Source organism: Stylophora pistillata, chromosome 14, assembly GCF_964205215.1.
Source record: "Stylophora pistillata chromosome 14, jaStyPist1.2, whole genome shotgun sequence".
Lineage (NCBI taxonomy): Eukaryota > Metazoa > Cnidaria > Anthozoa > Scleractinia > Pocilloporidae > Stylophora > Stylophora pistillata.
This window is the reverse complement of record NC_142532.1, coordinates 3,474,298-3,500,788: the sequence shown is the minus strand read 5'-3', so window position 1 is coordinate 3,500,788 and position 26,491 is coordinate 3,474,298. Positions and strand designations below refer to the sequence as shown.

The 26,491-nt window shown below is 40.2% G+C and overlaps 2 protein-coding genes across 2 annotated transcripts in view; one reads left to right on the top strand and one right to left on the bottom strand.

Moving 5' to 3' along the window:
• LOC111330215 (N-terminal Xaa-Pro-Lys N-methyltransferase 1-B) overlaps nucleotides 1-107 on the top strand; it is a 191,480-nt gene extending 191,373 nt beyond the window's left edge. The window contains exon 10 of the transcript XR_015995202.1: nucleotides 88-107. The gene's annotated coding sequence lies outside the window, so the exon portion shown is untranslated. The remainder of the gene's footprint in view (nucleotides 1-87) is intronic.
• The window catches only part of LOC111330226 (uncharacterized), a 47,705-nt gene that overhangs the window by 14,240 nt on the left and 6,974 nt on the right, over nucleotides 1-26,491 (bottom strand). The window contains exons 8-32 of the mRNA XM_088745685.1: nucleotides 26,074-26,394; nucleotides 24,686-25,078; nucleotides 23,919-24,323; nucleotides 23,661-23,786; nucleotides 22,704-22,991; nucleotides 21,656-22,069; nucleotides 20,785-21,041; nucleotides 20,589-20,706; nucleotides 19,400-19,630; nucleotides 18,472-18,780; nucleotides 16,877-16,987; nucleotides 16,294-16,524; nucleotides 15,953-16,096; nucleotides 13,872-13,962; nucleotides 13,022-13,242; nucleotides 10,459-10,787; nucleotides 10,136-10,274; nucleotides 8,698-9,369; nucleotides 8,068-8,186; nucleotides 6,955-7,010; nucleotides 6,481-6,626; nucleotides 5,771-6,061; nucleotides 4,825-5,118; nucleotides 2,695-2,979; nucleotides 976-1,322 (exon numbers count right to left, since the gene is read on the bottom strand). Coding sequence (XP_088601811.1) covers nucleotides 976-1,322; nucleotides 2,695-2,979; nucleotides 4,825-5,118; nucleotides 5,771-6,061; nucleotides 6,481-6,626; nucleotides 6,955-7,010; nucleotides 8,068-8,186; nucleotides 8,698-9,369; nucleotides 10,136-10,274; nucleotides 10,459-10,787; nucleotides 13,022-13,242; nucleotides 13,872-13,962; nucleotides 15,953-16,096; nucleotides 16,294-16,524; nucleotides 16,877-16,987; nucleotides 18,472-18,780; nucleotides 19,400-19,630; nucleotides 20,589-20,706; nucleotides 20,785-21,041; nucleotides 21,656-22,069; nucleotides 22,704-22,991; nucleotides 23,661-23,786; nucleotides 23,919-24,323; nucleotides 24,686-25,078; nucleotides 26,074-26,394 — 6,338 coding nt within the window. The remainder of the gene's footprint in view (nucleotides 1-975; nucleotides 1,323-2,694; nucleotides 2,980-4,824; nucleotides 5,119-5,770; nucleotides 6,062-6,480; nucleotides 6,627-6,954; nucleotides 7,011-8,067; nucleotides 8,187-8,697; nucleotides 9,370-10,135; nucleotides 10,275-10,458; nucleotides 10,788-13,021; nucleotides 13,243-13,871; nucleotides 13,963-15,952; nucleotides 16,097-16,293; nucleotides 16,525-16,876; nucleotides 16,988-18,471; nucleotides 18,781-19,399; nucleotides 19,631-20,588; nucleotides 20,707-20,784; nucleotides 21,042-21,655; nucleotides 22,070-22,703; nucleotides 22,992-23,660; nucleotides 23,787-23,918; nucleotides 24,324-24,685; nucleotides 25,079-26,073; nucleotides 26,395-26,491) is intronic.

Genomic DNA, 26,491 nt, shown 5'->3' with positions numbered 1-26,491 from the left:
AATCGACAGAGTCGGAGTCGTTAGGCGATAATTAACAAATGGTAAACACCACAGCGTACACTATTGAGTTATGGATGCACGCGGGAGGTTGCTAAGCACGAAAGAAGCGTAAGAGTCGCTCGAGGCGATAGCCGAGAGCGACTCTAGCTTCTTGAGTGCTTAGCGAACCTCCCGCGTGCATCCATAACTCAATAGTGTACGCTGTGGTGTTTACCATTTGTTTTATAACATAACATTGATACATTGTAGCTAAAGAGTTCCCTTTTATTTAACAAATCTTACGCGTCCAGAAAAAAAAAAGCGCGCGCGGAAAAATAGTCTTTGCATTTGCTCACGTCAGCAGCGTACACCCATGGGCAAATGGAGGACGCTAAATTGACCAATCAGAGCGCGCGCTTTACTTTGGTTATGTTATAAGATCTGATGAAAATCAAGCCGATGAAGAAGGGAGCAGTCAGATGAACGGTACCGCTTACGACTCTGTCACTTATGATCCAAAGAAGATAAGAACGGTGGATTAATAACATTAGATTGTGGTCGAAGGACCTGGGATATGGTTTTTTGATTAGTTGGCTCTTCAACAGCATTTTGTGACTCCAATTATCTAGTTTTCTGCCGATCACGAACTTTGGAGCGTCCGAGAAAACTATAAATGTTCTAACCCTAACCCTAACCCGAGCTTACACCTTCGCTTACTACTCCCATTTCGGTTTTTACAAGGTCTTAGGCGCTCTTGGGCATCTCGCCCCGTCGCTGGTGAGAACCTACCTTATTGGAGAGTCTTACCGCTCAAATAGTAGAGTTGGTTAAAGGAGTGACTTTACAACAGGTGATCCACTCAGCTGGAGCACAGAATGTTCATGTACAAATTCATGTCCTACGAAAAACTTTAGACTTATTCATAAACGTCCAATCGTTCGGACAACTTGTGACTTGAGGTGTGCATTAACGAGTGGAAATAAAATCCGAGATTACCTTAACTTTCCCGAGCTGTTCATAAGCTTTAAAGAGGACACCATCACGGCTGTAATTCAACGAGAGAGTTTTCACCCATTGCTGGAATTTGTTCCTCTCCGTAATGCCATCATAAAATCTACCTTGAGTAGCCATTTGAGTCACCATAACTTTTTCTTCAAAATCGACTTGAAGCCATTGGTGGTGTCTTGCGTTCATAGGAACGCACCACGCTCCTGCCAGGGGACTAGTTCGCGGGTTAAAATTCAATCGAGCGTTGCGAGCGGCATGTTGTACATCAAACTGAGATGATGCAGTTATCTGAGCGTCAGAAATATCGTAGTTTTCCATTCCAAGAGCGCGACAACCTGCAAGCAAAAACCAGAAGGAAACTATTGACGATAATATAAGCCAATAGGAGCTAAAAACAAACTCACGTGACCAAAGTCAAGCGCGGGAGAACGCGTTTGACAAACTTGCAACTGGTTTTGTGTCAGCATCTGATTGGTTTTTATAGAGATGGTACAACTTTGTCACAACCAGTCATAGAGAATGTGTAAAGATTAACAGGAAGAAGTCAGCAACCCAGATTTGAACTCATTTTGAAAGTAAACTGAAAAGGAGCCCGAAATAAAGATTCACTTCTTCTAAAAAAAGAAATTGAGGGTATCATCCATGCCTAAATTGTGTTGCTGGAAATATGCCGTGTTCAGAAAATGTTGATCAAAGCGTCGGAGAATTTTCGATTTTCATGGTATAAAAATAATCTTAAAAGCATGAGGTTGCCCACAAACTCCATTTTGCTATCAAAAACACTAAGAGTATGTTATGAATGTTACATTAGCACGACCTTAATGAATACAGTGTTAAGGACAGCAAAAGAAAACGTAATTGTGTGTTTAAAAAACTTGAAAATATAATAAGTTAATTAAAAATCATAAAAGCTTGTGAAAGAAATTCCAAGTTGAAAGCAAAAAGAAATCAAGGGCTGTTTTGACTTTGATTTACTTCGTCCCGTTCTTTTATTCTCGTGACCTTAACCTTATGACTCTCAGAAGTGATGAACGTGTAACTTTTCTATATGGTATCTAAACATTATGTAACAAACAGGTAATGAGAATACTCAAACTTATCAGGTACAAGTTTTACTCTTGATCTAACAGCAAATTCTCGTAACTTGTTTACAAGGAAATGTAAGGCAGTTAGAGGGTAGAATTAACACTCAGATCTTGGGAGTCAGAGGGCTAACTTTTGATTCAAGGGTGATACAGTAAGCAGAAATTAGAGGCCCGTCACTCTTATGAAGGTCTCTTATGGTAGTTAAAGGATTAACGCATGGTCGTATTTTATATATCTTATTAACCAAGCGCGAGGGCCGTACTGGGAGAATATCGGCCCGAGGTCTTGACAGTACGGACCGAGCGCAGCGAGGTCCGTACAAAAAAGACCGAGGGCCGATTTTCTTCCAGTACGGCCCCGAGCAAGCCTGGTTAATAAGAGATTTATTATACGACTGAAGTTCAAAGGGACACAAGTGCGGTATCATTCGGGACCATTCGGGACAGTGCCCAGTCCAATACTTATAGAATATCGGACCGGCAATAGAGCATTTTGATTGGTTGATTTTAGTTATTAGCCCTCTGACTGCCCGAGTCGTGTAATAAATAATACTATTGGCTCCATTTTATGAGACTCTCTCTCGGAGAGCACTACCTCTTTCAAGAGACTTCAACAACTTACCATCAACATTGGTGATCACTTTGACCTCCCGGCTGAAGTTTCCTCGTCCTTTGGAAGTGTATCCAGCCACTCGAACTTTGTACATCTTGGATTTCTCCAGCCTAGTTATCGTGTTTGTCAACAAGCTACCACAGCTAAAAGACTCAAACTTAGCCCCTACCAATTTTATAACATACCCCCTCACAATACCTAATGCTTGTTCATCTGGGATGGCCTGCCACGTGACCTTAATGCTTGAAAAGCTTGTGCTGTGCGCCATAACAATTGGAGGAGGATGACTTGGTACTAATACAAAGGAATAATAATAATAATAATAATAATGATAATATATAATAATAATACGTATGATGCACGATCCTCGCAGTAGATAGCGCTATTTAAGCAATAGCGAAAATCAGACCTGAAAAAAAATCAGGCCTGTACGGGATTCGAACCACTGACCTCTGCGATACTAGTGCAGCGCTCTACCAATTGAGCTAACAAGCCAACTGGGAGAAGGCCGTTAAGTTGATTCGTAATAAACTTTCACGGGTTTATTACGAATCAACTTAACGGCCTGCTCCCAGGATCCCGTACAGGCCTGATTTTTTTCAGGTCTGATTTTCGCTATTGCTTAAATAGCGCTATCTACTGCGAGGATCGTGCATCATACGTATCTAATACCGCAGTTCAAAATATATGAACTTCATATATTTCATTGTATCTGATTTATCACTTTCACGGGTTTATTACGAATCAACTTAACGGCCTGCTCCCAGTTGGCTTGTTAGCTCAATTGGTAGAGCGCTGCACTAGTATCGCAGAGGTCACTGGTTCGAATCCCGTACAGGCCTGATTTTTTTCAGGTCTGATTTTCGCTATCGCTTAAATAGCGCTATCTATTGCGAGGATCGTGCATCATACGTATCTAATACCGCAGTTCAAAATATATGAACTTCATATATTTCATTGTATCTAATAATAATAATAAAAAAGCATTTATATAGCGCTAAGCTCGACTAGTTCTCCGTAGCTCTTAACAAAATGAATAAGGAAATTAATTTTATGATTGGTGCCCAACAAGAGACATTCGTCCTTTCATTCTTAGGAGCGATCAAATAGGAATTTTACCACAATTGGCAGTAATGCCGCGACTTGATTGGTCAATTTGCCGTTGTGTAAACACAGAATGCAAATATGGCGTCAAATTTGAGTGCCATCGTTCTGGACTGACTAGCCTCTCACACTTGTAATAATCCTTTTGTATTTCCACGTGAGACGAGGCTGGTCAGTCCAGAACAATGGCAATTCAAATTGGACGCCATATTTGCATTCGGTGTGTAAGAGTACAACAGACAACTTGTGTCTTGTGTCAACTTGTCACGCAACGTGTCACGCACTTATAAATGTTGCGGACTCCTTATGGACAACATTTTGACCACTGCGATGACGAATATCATCGTCGATAAGAGTACAGACTACGCTAAACCACTGTCTATATGTTAATTTCTCCACATAGTGTCAACCTTCTTTAAAGGAGAAAGGAAATCGGACGATATCAAATTTCCTGTGCTAGAATTATAAGAAATCAATAGAAGCTAGTGAAGAGAATCGATATTTAGATCTTGGCATTGATAGGGCTTGAGAAACCATTTTTTTCACGGCTATGAGTTGATAAACCAATTTGACCTTACAGCGGTCAAACGTCTGTGCATGCGTGAATGATATAATGTTCAGGTGGCATGCTTTCATGCTGTCACGGCCAGTTTGTCTCACACAAATTACAAACAACCACACAGAGCAGTAAGTCATGGTGTTTTAGAAGAGTATGATTTTCTTTCTGAAGCTCAAAACAGAATGGTACATCAACAGGATATCTGTAAATAAAGAAGCTTTGGGATCGAAAAGTCGCGAGTTATTCTTTCTCTACTTTTGCTTCCTTTTACAGGAATTCTATGAACGTTTAATTGTTGTTCGCTTCTTTTGTAAAACAGTTGCTTTTTTCTTATGTTTTCCTTCGAAATTTTGCGCGGGAAATTGGCGCGCGGGCGGCCAGATTGATCCCCTTGCGCATGCCCGACGTTTGACCAGTTGTGGGAGGTTGCAAAAAAATTCAGTTTTTTGATAATATTCAGTTTGCCCATAGCCCACCTCCTTCTTGTGACCTGACGGTAATTGCGTCACTTAGTGGTCCGCCTCCTATGACTGTAAACGCTGCAACATGGATGTCGTATAGAGTATATGTTTGTAGGTTTCCTAGTACCACCGACAAGGTGGTAACGTTTACCGTCACATTTTGTTGCAATCCACCTTGGGTTCCGTACACGACGCGGTAGCCTATAATTTTACCATTGCGATGTTCCAGCGGGACTGGTTGCCAAGTAACGTTGATTCTCTCTGAACCATCGAGGAAACCTCTGACGTTTAAAGGAGATGACGTTGGAACTATAAGCAAATAAAATCAGAGCTTTTTACTTTCTTAAGAAAAATGTCACCTAAATTCGTGAGAAACTTAACATGAAGCTTCTTTCTCGTTAAGGTTAATCTCTCCAACTAAACCATTATCGTTCCATCAATGAAATTAATAAAGTTCCTGTAGCGATCAAGCCTTCCGAAAATCTCTTTCAAATCGTTTCCTAGAGTGCTGCCTCTCTTACCTCAACCTGAGATCACGAGGTACCCGTGGGCGAGAAAGACGCAAGGGTTGTTAAGAACGGTATATAAGTTGTAATCCAGCCAAGTGACCCATACTGACCAAGATCATCCCAGTTTCAGTGGAATAAAGCGACCAGGAATATTGGAACTCCTCCCGATGGGATTGTACTCAATTCTTAGATAACTACTTCATTTTGTCAGTTTTTCTCGACAGGTTTCCATTTATACTATTGGTGGAGTGCAATATCGTGTAGGTAACCGGCCTGCTATCCAACCCAAGGCATTCCATATGGAGTCCAGCACGCTGGTTGCGAGAAAGGGGAGGTTGCTAAGAGCCGAAAGCTCTAAAAACTGCCCTCACTTTTTAGAAGCACAAAAGGAGGAATACAATAATCAAAAAGACTGATCTACTTTAAAACATAAACAGTGTTGTGAAACTCACCACTTTCTCCAGTCCTCAAAAACACTTCCTCACTTTCCTTTCCTTCACCTTGAAAAGTGAGGGGTCTGGCACTAATGGCGTACACTCTGTAAGGCAGTAGGTTTGTCAGGTGGTACTCAAGTATCCCTGATGAAGTCATGACTACGAACCTCTGCGATGAATCACCCAAGCGGTATAAAATCTCCACACCACGAAAAACTCCGTGGCTCAACTGTTCTGGTTCATTCCAGGACAAAGAGACTGCACTTGAGTTGATGCAGTTTGGCGTGACTTTAAGTGGCTTCATGTAAACTGAATAAAAGTTAAACAGCATTTAGTAAATTAACATTCGGTTACCACGATATTTATATATCAATAGACTCATTTCATGATAATGCAGAAGATGAAAATGTAATTTTCACTCTCATTGAACGCGATCTCAGTAACCAAGCTGGAAACTTGAACATTTTACGGGAATAAAACTGAAAATGAAAAGGTCGCGTTCTTTCCATCTCGATCAGTAACACCGTTGAGCTTGTTGATAGAAATGGATACGTTCCGCTGACCGATTCGATCAGTCACTAGGCTCATATGAAGAAGATTCTATAAGTATAAAAACTGTCTTTTCCACCTTCTTGACATCCGTAATAAATTAAAAGCTCATCAACGCAACTAGTGAAACAATGGCATTGCACAATAATAAATTTACATCGCAATGGCTAAGAACTCACTGTTATTGGCTTCCATGGCAACAGGTTGAACTGTGATGTTACCCAACACGTGTCTTGTCACAATACTTTGCTCCAGTGGTTTTACTTCCCTATACCCAGTGCCTTTGAAACGCACAGTAAAGTTAGCAGCCAAGACTGTCATATTCCTGAAAAAAATTGTCATTAAGTCATTTACCACCGCCCCGTAAGAAAAACCCAACACTGTAAATGTCTGTCACCCCGTCCACACATTAAATGAAGAAAGGGTGTGCGTCAGTTTCTAAGGAAACTGTGGTGTTATGTCGGTAAGGGGTAGTACAAGGTACAAATGAGTTTTTAATGTGAATTGGCCAACCTAAAGATATCGTAAAGCTGAGGTTTCATGCGTTAGCCCATAGTCAGAGTAAATCCCTTTTATGAGGGATTTGCTCCACAATCACAATTACGAATGTACTGGCTTTGAACGGTCAGATAAAAAGCGGATACATAACTTACCAGAACGCAAAATTGTCCACTTTTATAACTTGATCTGTTGTATAGAGACTAAATAGCTGCCATAGTTAAAAAATAGAAGAACCGTACGTTAGCAATGGAGTTGTTTTATTTTGAGTATCCCCGGATCAGAAGAAATAGTTCCAGGTACAATGGTTTGACTCATCACGGATAACTTTACATTGCTTATACGCATCTTGAGTTAAAACTCGAGCTCGAGCCTCGAGGTATGAAACAGAAAGGAAAAAGTTGGTTTACAAATAATTCTTTTGATCTATCCAAAAAACATTCATAAAAGTTGGAAACGATCGTGTCAGTCATTGTGTCGTGAATGATGGTATTGAGTCTTCCTCTTTCAGACTCGATCACAAACTTCCGAATAGAACCAAGATCTGTTAATCATCCAATCTTCTCGGTTGTCAGTGATCGGCTGAACGAACAGTGATTCTATACAATTATCGTGCTCTATATGTCATTATTTTATCTGTCATACTACCAGAGCTCAAAAGTTCTGCGCATGCACTATTCGGATTTAAGTTTACGGTCACTTCCCATGCCTGAATCGCCCCTGGTCAGATCGCTCCATCAACTCAGTAAGAGAAGTGGCCTGGAGATGAACTGAACGAACTGTTTGTAGCGCTGCTGTTTTCGCCATGTTGGCGAAGATATCACGCAAATGGTATAGATAAATTTTAAGTTATAGTATAGGGTCACTTCTGATTTTTGGGCAAAGTCCCTATTTTGGAGCGATCTAACTTGGATTGTCTGACCATGGGGCGAAGTAGAAAGTCCACACCAGGTAGTTTCTGGTGAAAGGGTTATCAGATCTCAAGGTCAATTGTCAACGCAGCTCGCTAAGTTAGATAATTAGGGATCCATTCTGTCCCTGGGTCTGCATCTTGAAGAATAGAACAGTGAAATTCTGTGCATTATGCCGCTTAGTCCCCTCTGTACCGCGGAAGGTTCAGGACTTGGATTATAAAAAATGTTTATCGATCAATTTCCGTCCTTTTTTATACTTGTGATCTTTAACCTACATTTCATTTCGGTTTACTTCGACTCTAAGGTTTCATGATTCGTTGATTGTCAATGTAACGCATCTTCATGCGTACAAACCTGACTTGTAAGCGAAGACGATAAGTCTTGAAACATTTGTGACTCCTTTTGGGACAATTCGCGATGATAACTTTCATCTGTTAATTTGAGGCTCACATTAACGTGAAGATTTGCCGCACCTGTAAATAAAGATTTAAATTACAGTCAATGGGAGACGGAATAAGTACGAAGATGATGATCAATTGTCCAATGTACATAGATCTGTGACGAGGCATCCCAGCAATCCCTGCTTCACTGGATCCGATGGCTATTTGCAGTGGCGGATCCAGACCTTGCGCTAAGGAAGGGGGGGTTTGTGTGTACACACCTAACGACTTTTCTTTGCGCATATTTTATTTTACCCAAAATAAGGGGGGGCCGGGCCAATGTCAGTATCTGAGCAACTGCGCACCCACCCCTCCCCTGACACAACAACAGTCAACTGACAATAAGGTAGGGTTAATGCTGGGTTGGGCGGAGGGGTGGGTACACAATGATCCGACAATTTAAACCTATAAGGTGACCCTTTAACTTCTCAATGGTATCAGTTGCAAACTGATGGCCGTCCGATAACAATGATGTTACAAGTAGTTCCTTTAGCGACTAATTCTCGCTAAAAGCTACCTCACTTAAGGCATTTCCAACACTTACCTATGTAGTACCTGTAGAGTTTCTCAACTAATGTTTTCGATAGCGTTTTTGTCCATACTATCAATTCGTCAAAAGAGGCTTTCGGAAGAGCAATGGATCCTATTGTTATTTCACTATTAGATGCGATATTAGCAAAATTTCCCGAATGACATTTGTTTGACAAATCAGTGACAAATACTCCGTTACGGTAAAGAGTAGCTGGGAGATTTGTTGTCCACATTATGACTAAATGTGTCCAAATCCGCTGCGAAACTCGAAATTTCGTCGCGCAAAGTTTTTGGGCAGACTTTGTTTCAAACGTCAGCTCCTCGCTGCTTCCATCTGCTTGATATAAATGGATTCCTCGGTCTCCATTTGCTTGATCACCGGCGGCCAGGAAAGTCTGGCTCACCTGTGGCCCCAGGCTTTCATAGAAGAGCCACAGTGCTATGGTGACCTCGTAGCTGTAATAAGGAGTAGCTAATAGGTAATGATGGTCAGGTGATATTTTAATGTATCCAGGTTCTCCTACAGTTTTAACCGCGCGGCCTCGCACGCCGGGTACAGACTGTATCGAGTTGCTCCGTTTCATCCACGTGGCGCCTCGAACGTTTTTGATGTCATTAACATCATCAAACGTCCACAGGTATGAGGAAGCGACGAAAAGGTCTTCAATGTCGAAAACATCATGGCCTGTCAATAAATATAAAAACAACTGATGTAGTTAGCTGCATTTTCCTGGGGGTACCTCCTAGTAACAGGCTATCGGGGATGTGATGCTGGATGAGTTGTCGTTTTCACGAGTGGATTTATGATAATGGAGGAAAATAGAGTTACAAGAATGGTTTCGCATATTCTCAGGATTTTTGGGGTAAGAAAATTGTGGTAAGCAAGGATTTCAAGAGCGGTTAAAAAGTGACGGATTTTTAATAGAGTTACAAGAATGGGGTCGCACATTCTCGGGATTTGGGGTAAGAAAATACTGTTAAGCAAGGATTTAAAAATGGGGAGATTTGAGGTTAAAAAGTGACGGAGTTAGGGTCGCAAATATTACCTTTGCCAAAAAGTGCTTGAGATGAGGTCGATATAAAGCCGCAAAATAGACAACGATGGGATAGGGATTCAGAGAGACCAGCAGCACGTACCAAGCAAATACCAAGCAAAATTTGACCCAGCAACCCCCTCCCTTCTCACCAACCCGGGCTAAATTACCTTCACAATCAGAAGCTTAGATGCACCATGCTTAAATAATTGGTAGATGATATCTAAAAAAATTGTTGAAAGTGAACGTCACTTGAGATACTTTCTTTAAGTAGATAGCACTGTTTCCAGCTTCCCTGGTTTGGAGATCTTTTGTGGGAGGCCCAGTTTTCCGAAACTCAAGTTTGCATTTCAACGTGAATGTAAGGCCAGACTGGAGTAAACCAAGATGACAAGTATGAACAGGAGTTTTAGTTACCATCACATTCGTAAAACTCCACTCTCATGGATACATAATGGTGCCAAGTCTTTGGCAGTACCCGGATGTAGCGCGTGAATATGATTGGATTGATTGTGTGGTAAACAGTTGTATTGTAGTCCACGTTGGCATTGAATACCTGAAAAAGCGTGAAGCCAAATTAAACAGGAAATTAAAACTGCACATGTCGCTTTAAAAAAATTTCCGTCAGAAATCTTACTGTTCTTATAGGTAATAGCAAAGACGTTGTTTTTGAAACTGTTCAACTATTATAAATGTAACCAAATATAAGAAGCAAATAGAAGCCGTAGAAAAGCTCTTACCCTGGGTGAACCATCCGGTTCGTACAAAGCAAAGTCGATACCATTCAGACTATAGGATAAGGAATAGCTCGTCACCCACATGAGGTACCGTGTGCTGTCCCGTCCTTGAGTCGCCAATTTCCCTAAAGAAACCATCCTGACAAAGTCCACCTGATACCACTGGTGTGGGTCCTTGTGAAGCGCAACCCAGCAACCACAAATTCCACCACCCTCAGGGAAGTTAAGCCGTCCATAGTGTGCTGCGTGGACGTAGTTGAGTTCAGACGAAGCAGTGATTTGAGAGTCAAGTATGTAGCCATTCTCCATACCTAGAGCTCGGCAGTTTGTTCCTTAAAACATAAAGACAGTGAACGGTGTCAGAGAACAGTGCAGATCGGTTATTGAAGGGGTGAAAACACTATCTACTGAATAAATTTCTGTGCAGTGGATAGCGCAGTACATTTTGTTAGCACTATCTGCTTGATAGCGTTATATACCTTCTGAACGACTGGGCCCATATGGGTAAGGATTCGTCAAATTTTACACAAGTAAATTATGTGGTTTTCAAGCGATTAATATTTTGAAAATCGCTTCTTTTTCAAAATTCAAATTGACCCTTAATACGGCATTCGATCGTATGCTGACTCACTAAAATGAATACGTATATGCTCCATCAAATTATTACGACCTGCTGAATTAAATGTATGTTAATTGGGGAGCGGGTGCACATTGTGCGAGTTGACTACGTGGAAATCTTTCCAGAAAAAAAATACGAGAAATGTGCAAAATTTCAGCTCGTATTATGTGTTTATTATATGATATGTTATGTTCACCGAAAAATAGGATGCACCCAAAATTCCATTGCCTAAAATCTCAACTTGAGCATAATAAAAAAACGGATAAAATAAATCAACGTTTGGATCGTTCAGTGCGACCTTTTTCTCTCTCCTTTTTCCGTACCAATTTGTGCCTCACTCTACATGATAATAATAATAATAATAATAATAATAATGATAATAATAATAGTAATAATGACAATAACCTTTATTTATCCTGATTAAACCAATCAGCTGAACCCATAGGAAACAGCTAGTGTAAACTGGTGATCAGCAATATAATCTTAAAATATATATCTAAAAAAATATTTTTACATATAAATAAAAGAATAAAAGAAAAATCATATCATTATGGATAAGTCTGAAGTCATAAAGTCTGCGTTTCGATTTTTCTGTACAACAGTGCTCAATACACAAAAGTTGAGCGCAATATATGTTGAGTAGAAAAATACGACTACTACGTTTTTATCCCTACAAGCCTGATTCATAATTGCTCACTCAACAGGGGATTTTACTGATGAGCGAGCAATCACGAAACAGGCTTGTAAGGATAAAAACGTAGTCGTCGTATTTTTCTACTTAACATATATAGATATATTTATATATAAAGTGTCGAATTTTGACTTTCATAAAACAGTGCTCAATACATGGAAGTAGAGCGATGTATATATTGTGAGAAGATGAACTTGTAGTTAATTTGACTAATTTCTCTTTCTCTGATATCTTATAAGTAGTGCTAAATCCAAAAAAATTCTTTACAACCTCAAGTTATTTTCAAAACTAGAGAGGGAGCTAGGTTCTAGTATCTCTTCAGGAGGTTCATTCCAGTCTTTCGCAGCCGCATACTTAAGAGAAGATTGTCCCATTGCTGATGGCATCATTCCCCCTAAATCTAATAAGGTAACAGCTCACCGAATCAAAATATGGCGTCCTATTTGAATTACCATTGTTTTTTACTTACTAGCCACGTCTTCATGTGGAAAACACAAAAGGATTATCACGTGTGTGAGAGGTTAGTAAGTCCAGAACAATGGCAATTCAAATTGGACGCCATATTTCGATTCGGTGTTTACAGCTCTTAAAAAAACCTTTTTTGCAATTCTGATCGCTCAACTACGTAAGTTTTTAACTTATCTGGAGTACTTATGCTATAAAAAAATTGTACAAACAAGTTGAAACCTAAACGTCACATATTTGGCGCGTGGTGTTGCCTGATAGAAGAAAAATAGCACTTCTTGAGACCTCAAGTACTGTGGTTTTTCTTACTAGGAAATGACAGGCATCTTAGGTAATCTTGCAAGTGACTTGAATTAACAAATGGTAAACACCACAGCGTACACTATTGAGTTATGGATGCACCCGGGAGATTGCTAAGCACAAAAGAAGCGTAAGAGTCGCTCGAGGCGATAGCCGAGAGCGACTCTAGCTTCTTGAGTGCTTAGGAAACCTCCCAAGTGCATCCATAAATCAATAGTGTACGCTGTGGTGTTTACCATTTGTTTTATAACATAACATTGGTACATTGTAGCTAAAGAGTTCCCTTTTATTTAACAAATCTAACGCGACCAGAAAAAACAAGCACGCGCTTAAAAATAGTCTTTGCATTTGCTCACGTCAGCAGCGTACACCCATGGGCAAATGGGGGACGCTAAATTGACCAATCAGAGCGCGCGCTTTACTTTGGTTATGTTATAAAAATGGTTGGACTTCATGTTTGTTATTTTATAAAAAAAATGCAAGACACTGACCTAACGAACTTTTAGACAGAGTTATCTCGCTGGGTCCTTGGCCTCTCAAATTTTGTATTTGAGAAATCCATGGTGACTTGTTGTTTCCTGCGTATCCGACGAAAGCAAAACTTTCTCTTTTACGATAATAAATGGGATCAGTGGCGCCAAGTCTTTTGAGGGCATCAACCACTGGCTCACCGTGTCTTGAGCTGTCTTGAATGGCAACTAAAACAATTTGGCTGCAGAGAGAGCAATGTAAAGGTGTTTGAGAAGTAACTGCTAGGCACTTATAAATTGTGCTAGGATAAAAATTGGCATAAGTTAGAAAAATGAGCATGTTAGTTTGCACTTTTTATGAACGTAGCACTGCTAGCCTGATTAGCATATTTTTAGATTTTTTATTTGCTTAGTCTTTAAGATTGATTATTTCCAAGGTCATTCCATGGCTCAGTGTAATTTCAACTTTTTAATGTCTCGGGGGAAGAAAGACACCGCAAAACTTGCGTTGTTCCTCGTCAAAGGACTGGGCACACCGGAAATACAGATTACGTCGGTCCCAGTTCCCTTTTTCACAGGCAACAAAATGGAAGTGGTTAGCAGTGTTTTACCCGAACACGTGTGTAACTCAAGTTAAACGAGACATCATCCTTCAATAACAATAAATATATCATCTGAACTTATTTTGTGTTTCTTTTTTGAAAAGCATACTTCTAGACAAAAGTATCATGATTTTCAGAAAAGAGCATAATTTTATGCATAATTTTGGAAAAAATTGAATACAAATAACACAAAAGATCATTGGCGAGCGCTTAGATCTTCTTAAAGGTAATAAGTTGCAGACCAACCTATTGATTCACAACTTACTTACTTTCCACTTGCGGTGTTCAGAAAGTCTCTGAATGCTTCGGCATTCTGTGTGCTTGCATAAGTATCAAATCCTTCCCTTCTAAGCACTGTACCTAAATGGAATAAAAAGACATTTAGACCGCATTGAAACCGGGCTTGGGACGTGAAGACTTACATTAGGATAGTTCAACCGGGTCTAATCCGATCATCATCATCATCATCATCATCATCATCATCATTATTATCATCATCAACAACATGCATACTGGACTCACGGTAGTCCAGAGAGTTGGCCCGTCATCTTTAAGTTCTTAGTTTAATCGATCTGGCAACGAGATACTGAGGTGAAAGTGTAATGTGATCGTCTGGGTGAAAGCAGTCCTGAGAAGGACTGTTGTCGGGGGTAGAGACTGACGTTTCGACAACCTGTGTGGAAGTCATCATCAGATTCAAGTGACTTGACTCTGATGATGACTTCTGCACAGGTTGTCGAAACGTCAGTCACTACCACCAACAACAGTCCTTCTCAGGACTACACTCACCCGGACGATCACACTACACTTTCACATGTTACCCCGGGTTCAAACCAGTCACTGAGGTACTGAGGCTTTGCCAGTTTATACTTTTGAGCTGGTAATCAGATTAAACACGGTAAAATCGTTGGTTTATTGTTGTTACTTTTAAGTGTCACCACCAATGGGTAATTTATGACATTGTATGAAAACTTGGCAATTTACGAGGAGAAAGTTTCTAAAAAGTGCGCCTCTCTGAATGATGTAAATGAAGATTAAGCAACTACTTTGCGCAGGTGTAAATGCTTGACACCATCTACTTAATTATTACTATTATTATTAATCTAATTATTATTATTAACCTAATTATTATTATCAATCTAATTATTATTAATCTTATCTACACTTTTTACAAGATATCATCATTCATGATCGGTTGTGAAGCAAATTTTCATCTTCATGAAGACCGTTCACGCCCGCAAATAGCAGGAGCTAGTCGAGGCGGGCGGGAATTAGAGGTACAGCCTGTAGTGATAGATTACAAATAAAGCTTAAACATAAATTAATAACATTTTCAGAAAAGACAGCCACTTAAAACTCGTATATATAACTACATCACTAAAAAAAAAGAAGATAGAAACACTATAGAAAGTAGAATATAAATTATAGAACCGGTTTATGATTACTTATTTTTTGAAGTAGGCGGGGCGATTCAACATCGTAATCCTCAGCCTCTAAGAACGAAAATAACATGTCCTTAAAAATTTTTTTGAAAACTCTCTTCGGGAGTTGACTAAGAGCATCGCAAATGGAGTTCCAAAGCTTAGCTCCGAAGCTAGCAAAAAGAGCCCTGGCTTTGACTCAATCTCCATGGATTAATATCAGTGAATAAAGGCTGATAGTTTCTAAAGAAACTGTTCGGCGCTGCGTCGGTGGGGGTAACGAAGTGAATATATCAACAAAGTTGAAATGGTAAATTGGCCACTGTTACGGTTATAAAAGCTGACGTTTCGTCGGAGCGAAGGGATAACGCTCGAAACGTCAGCTTTTATTACCGTAATGGTGGCCAATTTACCATTTCAACTTTGTTGATATATTCGGATTAATATTAAAATTGCCGGAAGAAGAAAACCTCGCATCATGATTATGCTTTTCAGTAGCTTTAATGAAAAGATTATTAGTGTTGGTAGGTACAGTTAGACATGAGACGTCAAACATAATTGGGGAAACTGATTCAACGTCTAACATATTTATGGGCAGGATCTTTGAGGAGATAAATAAAGGCACCGCCTGTGCTCTAGGTTCAGAAAAATATATCAGCCGAAGAACACCACAAGGCTAAGACATACGTGGCTAGCGATTAATTACTCATTCTTCTATTTTTCTTTCTACAAAGGCTGGCAATCGATCCTAAGTGATATCACCGCCCAGTGATTCCAGAAGCTATCCTCATTAATACTATCCATTGATGCTCTTGGATAGAATGAGGCAAAACTCGTTGACGTTGGAGTTCAATGCAAGTACCCTGGGATTAGCACTTCACCTGTCCTCTACAACATAGTGGTAACATTTTGAACGACCTCTAAATTACCTGTTGAACTATCCACAATAACAACGTTATGTCCCCTGCGGCAAGAAGAGTATTCCTGACCGTTCACCTTGATGAAAGAGAGCGGGAAACCAGTGTTTACGTCATTATAGCCTTCGCTTCGGACGTAAATATCCACGACAGGCACTGTAGAAAAAGAAATAGTGAGGAATGCGAGTATGAACAGGAGCGTCATACAGAGAGTCGTGAAATGGAGAACGGGAAAGAGAGAAACATAGATGAAGAACGGGAAAAGCAAAGGTAACGAAGAATGGAGAACGGAAAAATGGGAAACAGGAAACAGGAAACAAAAGGGGTTCATTCTCTTCTATTTCCAAATTCACCTTCATTTGTGAAAAGTTCCAATCCACTCTTTGTGTGAAAACAGGGCGAACTTTTCGTCGTGTCGTAATGCTTGAGATCCCAGGTGAGTGCCTCTTCGTAATAACACCGCCACTGAGGTGTTGTCTGGCCATTTATGACGCCATAACGAGCAAATAGTCGACCATTGCAGACACTCACCCTGCGATGAGCCCAGTTATTATAACAATGTCTGTCCCTAATAACTTGCAATTCTGACGTGGAAAGGCAAGGGAAATTATTAATCATATATCAATTATCCTGTTTTAAAATCTCAGTTCAGCCTTTTTGATCTCTCCCAAATATCAGAATAAAGCGTCGCTTTGATTTAGTGAACGCTCGTCAGGTGTCTAATTGCATCCAAACTTATACTCAAAGTAAAAACAATAGCAAACTTTCCTCCAGCTTCCAATTCCACATTGTACGATGATGTACGTATGCGTACGATGATGTATGTGTGTGCACCTCAGCTAAACTCCCCTTCGTTTATAGATCAGTTCACCCGGACGATGACGATTAGTTCAAGGTAATGAAATACATCTCAATCAGTTCATATCTTATCTTTACCTTGCCTCCTTCGGCACATTTCTTCTCCTCTTAGGCTCGCATCACACATGCATTTCCCTGTCATTTCATTGCAAGTTTCTTCTTCCCAACATGGTGGATCGCACAAGCAGTCTAGTAAAGAAGACAGTGGTTATACGGAGGGCGTTCACTTGGTAATATGACAAAATTTATCGCTTTCTATTCATCAGTTTATCTCGTCCCATCATAATCGTCGCCACCATTGTCATTATGATCATACTAACGTTGAGAGTATAAAGGCAAGAAGATATATCGGCGTGTTAACATGAAAGAACAAGTCGTGTTAGGTCGGCTTAGTCAGCATACGACTGGTGATTTGCACTTAGTTTAATAATAATTTTTGGCGTGTACCTCATATAAATGGCCTCTGGTATAATTACCCCGTTTTTGGCGCCAGAATGTTGTCCCAGGGAGTCAGAGGACCAATTACTCCCCTTTTATTTAAATAGCACGCGACAAATTTAATACTTGTATAACGATCAACCGAAGACTTTGAAGGAACAAATAGAGATGCATGGCTTGCCCTACGAATTGTAGTTAACATTTCCTTACGACTTCAACTGTCAAATGCCATTTCACATTTAGAACAATCAATCTATTTGTTTTTCATCCATTAAGATCACCGATCACTTCACGTGCACCTCCGCTAATGTAATCTATTGCATAACTTGCACTTATTGCAAAAAGATATACATCGGCGAAACGGGCAGAGGACTAGGTGACCGATTCCGAGAACACCTTCGAGACGTGGAAAGGAATGACAAGGACACATCGAAACCAGTCGCTAGACATTTTAATTTACCTAATCATTCTAAGCAACATATGGCAATCTGCGGTCTTTCCTTGCACTTAGGTGGCACGGAAAGCCGTAAAAATCTTGAACAAAAGCTCATCTTTCAAACCGGCAGTCTCAATCCCACAGGGATCAATGAACGCTTTTCATTCCACTAATTTATTCATGTTTTTCTCGTTGCCATGCACCCACCAATAACGTAGCTCCATTTTCTGCCTTTAAAAGCACACACAACCCACAATTCCTCTATTCGCTCCGACGAAGGGCTAACGCTCGAAACGTCAGCTTTTGTAATCATTACGGTGGCCAATTTACCATTTCAACTTTGTTGATATATCCAAATTATTTCGTTACTCCCACCGACGCAGCCCCAAACAGTTTCTTTCGAAACTATCAGCCTTTATTCATTTGTATTTGTTTTTCAGTTTGACTGTTTCCTTAAGCAACAAATCCAGAAATAAATGGGTCTCTATACATCAGGTAACCTTCCCACTTCACTGAAGTGGGAAAGTTACTGATGTATAGAGACCCACACTGTAAGCGCGAATCAACGGTTCACATTGTAAGCGCGAATCAACTGGTTTAAAACACACCGTAAGACTCTGCATCAATCAAAGAATATGGTAAAGCAAAGCCAATGTAATCCTGCGCTACTTTCCACCCCCGAAAAAGTGTATAATTTCACAGACAGGTTTTCAATTCGCGTTGCACTGAAATAAACTAGAGAGGGTGAGCCATAAAATAGCACGATGTCCAGGAAACCCATTATGTCATTCCAATTTACCTGAAATTGTAAAGACTTCGACTTCATCTGCTGGTGAAGGAGATCTCCACATTAAATATGAGCTGGGACTGGAAATTCCACTGATATCGAAGACACCACCAACATTGATTCCTGTTGTGACTTCTTGGTCGTTAAAACAAAGCTGGTCTTGATCTTCACCCCAACATGGTCCTTTGGACTTGTCACTCCTTATGGCCTGGTAGGTTTTCTCTTTAAGTACGGTCAGCTTTTTCGTAGGCTCATTGCCGACTGGTTTTAGACTGAAGAGGAAAGCTTTATTTGATGGAATAATTCGTGCTTGATTATAGCCTGCAATGAAAGTGGGAGAGTTTTGGAAATCCTCTGTAAAAGCACTGAGTTACCAAATTTTAATACATTTATAAGTTAAAGTAATACAAGTACGTTTATCAAAGATTCCCGTTTAAAAATCAAGAAATTCTGGGAGAGAGGAAAGAGAGGTTTCTTGGGAACTTAAGCACAAACTTTTTTGAGACGAATATAGAGGCCGGAAGCTGGTAGTTGTATCTTATCTAGAGCTTGTCGTGGATTTTCTATCTGTAGCGGTTACGCTTATCTGTCAATTGCGCGATGTCAGAGCGCGCCCTAGGAAATGAGTTGACCCTCTCGTTACGCCGTTCGCGTCGCAAAAACGCGTCGAAAGTTTCTATCAACCCTCCATGTTCTTTGTTGTTGATTTCCATGGCGTCAGCTTTTTTTTATGGGATAAGGTTTTCAGCCCCGTGCCCAACCCTTCTCCTTTCACGTCCGGGTTTGGGATCGGCATAAGCAGTTAAAGAGTTAACACATAAAAATCGTGCGTCAGAACCTATTAGGAATGTTGGCATCAGCCCAAGAGATTGCCGAATTTCTGACCGCGCATGGAGTAGGAATACTAAACGACGACATCATGCATTAAATACTTTCTTACTTTGCCAGCTATGATCACTGAAGCCGCCAAAGAGATGGTGACCCCTTCTTGCCAAGGTTACCGTCGGGCCTGCGTTATCGCATTTGGCATGAAATACTTCTTTTGACCAACCATCCTTTGTGCCTCTATAACATGGAGCCCAGTACTTCTCACCAAATTCTACCTCAGAAAGCCACCGCATCAGCTGGTCTTGATATTGAAAATTGTGACCAATGATATTCGACTGAAAACCTGAGAAATGTGGGAAATGAGATAAGTGGAAATCGATTGTAATGTTTCTTTTACCTGGATCAAACTCGCAATAACAAAAACAATAAAACACGATATCGAAACACAGTAACAAGGTTGAGAACTATCCTCCGGATGAGGGTAATTCTGAGAAGGACTTTTGTAACAACGGGAATTGACGTTTGGACAATCTGAGGAAAAGTCACCGTCAGAGTCCACCAACATCAAAAACAAATGTGTTCATTCCAGTGGCGGATCCAGGGGGAAGGTCCGGGGGTCCGGCCCCCCCCCCCCCCCCCCCTCATCAGACCTGACGCATACAACTTTGAGACTGAAATTCTTACATCGACAGGATCGTAGATCAATTTTTAACTGGCTGAATTTTTTAATGAATCCAAGTAAACGGTAGGCAGCCAAGGAATTATAACGTGCAATCGTGACTAGTGAGAGGGGGTGTGGTGGATGTGGGAGAGAAGTAATCTGCCTCAAAAGAGTCCAACAGTCCTTTCTGAACCAAAGTTTGGACCCTCCCAATCAAAAATTCCTGGATCCGCCCATGCATTCACAAAGAAGGTTGCTTAAGATTGTGTTCCCTAGGTAAGTAAACTAATTGAATCTACTGCTCACGAAAGTGTTTATCTAAATCATCACTCTGATCATTGTCGCCGTTGAGATTTCAGTTATCAATCTCATTGTCATTCCGATCGTTGAAATCGTACAATTCTTCATGGTCGAATCTGGGAGTAGCTAAAATATCGTATAACACGATTAAATATGGAAATGAAAATTAAAGTCCAGAAGACATGTATGCGACGAGACGCTAGCTAAGATCAATTACAGACATCAAGTAATCTTTCCCACGAGACACATTGTTCAAAGTTTCAACCAAATGGAAGATATCCATAAGGGATATTCTTACAATAAGGGGATCTGCGTCAGAGCTATAAAAAGACTACCTCACCTGGTTTCGTGCAGGCTTGGGTTGGAGCACATGCACAGTCGCCGCTAACACCTACTGAAATGTCTCGGACGCCAATCTGACCATTGCTTTTGTCTCCGCTGACACTTTCAAATTTAACCTAAAAAAAGCAAAAACATGATGACATGTTATTTTCTGTGTTAAAAAAGAGATTTTTTTCTGTCGAAATACCACTAACCTTAAAACCTTGGGCTGCATCAATGCGAAATTGACCAAGTTCCCAGTCATCTCCTTGGCTACCAGCCAGTCGCCATGACAACGATACCTTGCCATCTTGACCAACAATGTAGACATTTAATCTGCCCACATTTTCTCCGGACATGTAGTAATCAAAGCTCAAACAATTAAACGTCTCCACAAGGAACTGGCTTTCCAGAACAGAGAGATTTCCGATTTGTCGAGGGTAAGCCAAGCTCGATTGGGCGTAGTGTATTACTGAACATAATAAAAAGATATCAAGACGTTGTTAGCTGACTATTTAGAAAATATAGCAATTTTCAAGGGAACGTTGAAAGATATCCGGGATTACCTCGGTTTTTTTTCTAAGCTCTATGATTCACAAGAAAGCTCGCGACAATCTGTCAGCCAAGCAAACATAAGACTAAAACCAATAACCAATTTTCAGTTGATATTGACGGATCTGTTATAGTCAATGTTGTCTACAAACAAGGAAAAATCGAAAGTGCAAAAGATTCATGCACTTGGGTAACGCAATTACATCACGAATTCTGGTATCCAGTCCATTGCAAGGAAATTTGAGATATCCTGCAACTCACGAAGGGTGCTTACGAAACCCAAACAGACAATGTTAACCCAAACCAAACCAAGAGTTGGCAACGATTCCGAACCTTATCATAAAACCAACATGGGTAACATCGAGTTGCATGTGATTGGGCAGAGAGATGAAAGTAAATAGAACTCTAAGGAGACTCTTCCATCTAACAATTTACGGTATCAGAGTTGATCAGTCAAAGCATAGTTAACATAAGCTGTTACAAGCCATTTCAAGTTACCTTTACATCGATCTTTACACAATCAATTTCCCTAACCTTCTTCTCGAACCTCTACCTCACAAAGTTGCAAATTTCCGTCGTTCACAATCCTCGTAATGCCCACATATCTCCCTCGTAGAGGCACAGGGCAACGAGTTCTTTGCCAAGCTGAGTTCCTCAATCTAAATGGACTGCCACATATAGGATTTTCCTTTAAACTTGACCCACCATGATTTCCAATTCTTATCTCCAACAATACGCTCTTTTGGTATTCATAATACACAAAGACATATACATCACGAACCAATACGTCTCTTTCCAGGTGCACTTGCCACCATGGATCTTTCTCCGAGGTTGTAAGGCTACATTTTTCTGAGGGCGAATTATAACGACTGCCATCAGTGGCGAAGGATGAGGAATTAATGTCGCTCGATTGGGAGGTCGGCCTTCGAACTGCAGCATTGTAGTTAACTGCAGAGAGAGAAATATGTTAGTTTGCACTCGTAACTCTGCATGTGTTGTCTCCATTGAACAAACACCTCTTATGAGGGGAAATTTCGTTTGGTTTTGAGGATGCCCTTTAACTGGTGATTTTACAACAATTGTCTGGATAAGTCAATTTTTGTTAAATTGCTTTGAAAAAAAGACCAAATATCTACAATCAATTATTTGACCTTCTTCCTCATATCCATTCAACAATGGCTTGTTTATCTTCTACGTGTAGTCTGTAATTTGGCCATCTGGTTCCATATCTTGTGCAATGGCATTGGTTTCACCTTGAATCATTTGGATTGTGATGGTATGACATACACAAGTCTTAAACCGATCGAGCCCATCACCTCAATGGGTGATGTTTAGTCGAGTGTTTGATTGATAAGAGGCTTACAAAAAAGGGACTTTTTTTCGGAGCATTCTTAGCACTAAGCAGGGTGAAGTGTTATAACGGTAACGTGTAGTTTTTGTTTACTGTTGACCCAAGAATAGTGGCGAGAGGATTTTCCAGCAAACCGTGTGTTTTAACCGATAATGATTAACGAATCCTTGGTTGATACCTCACTGAGGGAATTTACATCTTTGAACTAAGAAAAATTTGGAATACCCTCACCTATAATAAAGTAAAGATCCATGGCATTGAGTCCACCTTTGTTATCAACACACATGTTAGAACGTGCATATTCTGCGATAAAATCTAAATGGTTGCCTGGGGAAGAAAGACATTCACCGCCATGTTTGATAGCAAACACTGTACTATCTCTTCTTCGCGCAGCGTTGAGACATTTCTTGAAAACATCTACTCTAGTGGTCCAGTTCCCATCCAGCAAAGGGTCGGTACCCTCCAAACTCGGTATCAGGGATCCAGAGTCAATTTTAAAACATCCAATATGATTGTATTCTGAGGAGGGGAATTAGTAAACATAATTACTATTAATACTGAGTAACTAGCATCGTTCAGTATGGTAAAACCACAAAAAACCGTACAATAATCCAACACGGATCTTTCGACGCAGTCAAACGCTGGGAAACCGAGTCTCCAACTACAAACAGCTAAAATATGAGTGAGGCGTTCTGATTTTAAATGAGTAATCCTATAGAAATGCATGGTTCATAACGAATCTGTTAGCTCCTATTAAAAAATTTCTTGCACGACCCTTCGTTTAAAGTCAAGTTTTAAGTATGGTGGCGAATCCTTTCTAATCGCACGAAGTCTCTTTTTAGTCTGAAATGCAGCGGAATGTCCCAAAGTTTTGCTGAACAAACTTTTATTTATCAGTAAAGACATGAATTGCATAAATCGTTCCTCCGCGTTTAAAGTTAAAGCCTCCTACACAGGAGAATTGGTCCATTTGCTCCGCGCTAAATTTTCTACAAGTAATGCCAATCAATTTCAAGACGAAACGAACTGTGTTGCATCCCACCCTTCCAGGAGTTGTAAGGGTTTTTCTAATTTATCTATGTTTTATGTAGAAAGAATAAGAGCTCGAATAAGGAAGAAACGAAAGTTTTCCAGGTCTTTTTGGAGGGTGACAGTGTAAGGCATTACTGTAACGTAAGATGTACCCACCGTATTCTAGTATGAAGGGATTTTCAACGTCGCTTAAATCTCCAAGATTATCTTCCTGACGAAGTTGTGTTAGCTTCCACTGGAAGTTGGGTCCGTATTCGCTTTTCCACGCATACCAAGGGAGGGCTACAACCCAACAGATTAAATTAGGCGTAGTTGAAAAAAAAAACAAAACAAAAAAAAAACAAACAAAAAAACAAACAAACAAACAGAGAGGGAAAATAAAAGAATGAAGGCGTGTAGAGAGAATTAGGTCACCTGCTTTACTATGAACAGCAGCCATTCTTTGTTGAGGAATAACCGACTCCCAAATCCTTAAATCAGCAATCTGTAAGTGGAATCTTCTTGGTAAGGGTGAATCGGACGAATCGCGTCCAATTAAAAAGAGTGTAAATTTATCCCCGAATTCGTAACGAATCCTTACAGGATTGCTTGAATCCGCTGTTAGGCTGCCATTTTGATAGAAGCGTAGTCCCCACTGTTTACTCCATGTGATACCCACGTGTTGCCAGCCCAGGGGAAATTCCGGGAGCCGTATTTCCCAATTATGGGTTCTCGTGGACACCGCAAGAACGTACTTGTTTTCAAACTCGCTGTATCCAAAAAGAACACCAGGATTGTGTGCAGCGATGCTTTTCGTTGTAAGAATGACATCTATGCTTTCTGTTCAAAAGTTGAAATAGCAAACACAAACCATCAGCTGGACAACACTTGCATATTTAAACCATCAGTATGATTAATGTTAATTGCAATTACAATATAAATAAATTGAGCTCATCATATCATACAAAAAGCAGCTAATAATGGAACGAAATCATTTAACATGAGACATCAAAAATGACACAAGGGTAAACAAGGGGCATGCCACTACCTATAACCACAACATGTTTACTGAGTACAATAAAAAGCACGTTCTAGCAGAGCACAATAATAGTGCAATAGAACTTTGATACCTTGAAGCAAACTATACCGAGGCATAAGTCACCTGACTTCAAAACAAAAAATTTAAATGCAATTGGTTAAACCTTTTTCGCAAGCAACGTGTCTTGTTCCTCCACAGCCGTAGTCATTCCACTTCAACGACTGGCGTGTATCTGTTTCATGATAGGAAGCACAGGCCTCATTTCCTCCATAATCGTTAGGTTCATTGTTATTCCAGTTAGTATAGGTTGGCAAAGACCCATCGCTCCACTTGAATATACTCCTATGTGTGTCGTCTCGTTGCAGACCCAGCCACCAGTACTTTCCATTCCTTTTGAGGAATTCATTCTCCTCAGCAGACGACACTTTGGGAAGATCTGCGCCATGATTACGACAGAATGTCATGGCGTTGGACCAGGATACTTGGTGGTCCGTCAGCCAGTAACAGGAACCTTCGAAATACTCCCAGCCAGATGGACAGCGAACTGATGGAGAAACTAAGGTAGAAAAATAAATTGAGAAGCAGCCCATGGAGTGAAAGTTGAAATGAATGAGCATGCGAACGGAAAACTTACCATGGTCACAATTCATGCAGTAACAATATACATTTTTACAATGCAAAAGGAATGAGGAATGACCTACTTTTGAACGTTGAAACGATATCACTTTAAACTTACCAGAACGCAAAACCGCAGTCGTTTTGTATATGAAAGCACTGAGGCTAAACTTTTCAAACCAGTGTTAATTCAAACTCGTGTAAATATTCTCCAAAAAGGTGGAAAAATGCTTCAGAAAACACATAACTGTTTCATGTACCATTGCAAAAAGAATCCTCAAAATCCAATCTTTTGTGCATTTGGAAATACCCGGAGTATCCTAACCGTTCAAAAATTGTCTTCGAATTTCAAGATGGACGCCGCTATTTTGGAAAAAACTCGGTAACTCTACACTCGGTTCTCAAATAGATCGATTTCCACGCGTAATTTTTGGTCTGGGTCTCGCCCTAAGCAATCATCACAAGATAAAGAATATCAAACCCAAAATGGAATTGTCATAAAGATACACCTTGTTATGGCGGAGACATAATATCGTTTCTCAAGTACACTTGTCCCTCAAATGCTACTATCCCCCTTAAGTATATGGTGATCCCAGGAAAATAGTATGGTTATAATTCTATCTAAACGCTTAAGTATGGTATTCAAAATGTTACTACAAAACTTTTGAACTCCGTTGCTGAGTAAAGAGAGCATTTCGATTGAGTGCCTTTAACCAAAACCAAAGTAATCACGACAGCTGCCAATCAGACTGAAGAAAAATAGGAGAACGAGCCCATGATAAAGTAAGCTGTTGTGATTGGTTCTAGTTTTTAATCTGATTGTTTGGCAGGGTGGCAAAAATTTTAAGGGCCACAGCGAAGTAAGGCACAACCAAGGTAATCCTGCGTTGGTTTCGACACTTAATTGAAAATTCCCTCTAACTCATTGCATCTTACATTCGTAATAAAAGGTTTCCAAGTCATCTACCACAAATCCTTTTCTACCAGCTAATAAGTGATCCTGTTCATCTGATGTCAAAGTTATATGAGAAGGAAATTGATAAGCATTGGGAAGATCTGTGGACGACTTCATGGACACTGTGGAATTGGAGTCAATTACAAGGTCAGTTTCGCCAAATATGGGGCCAGACTGGTTCTGTTGTTTGGCTGCTTTACTCCAGTGGTCAGACTTGATGTCCATTTTGAAGGAATCAAGTCCCCGTAAGTTCTTTAAACTGAAGATGAATGCTTTTGAGCTGTTGATAAATCCGTCATTACCTAACAGAGACAGGCAAGGCAGGAAACATGAGCTACTTGTCAATTTAAAACATCTTTCTATAGTTAGATGGTAAAGTTTAGAGAGTCAGGAAGGTGT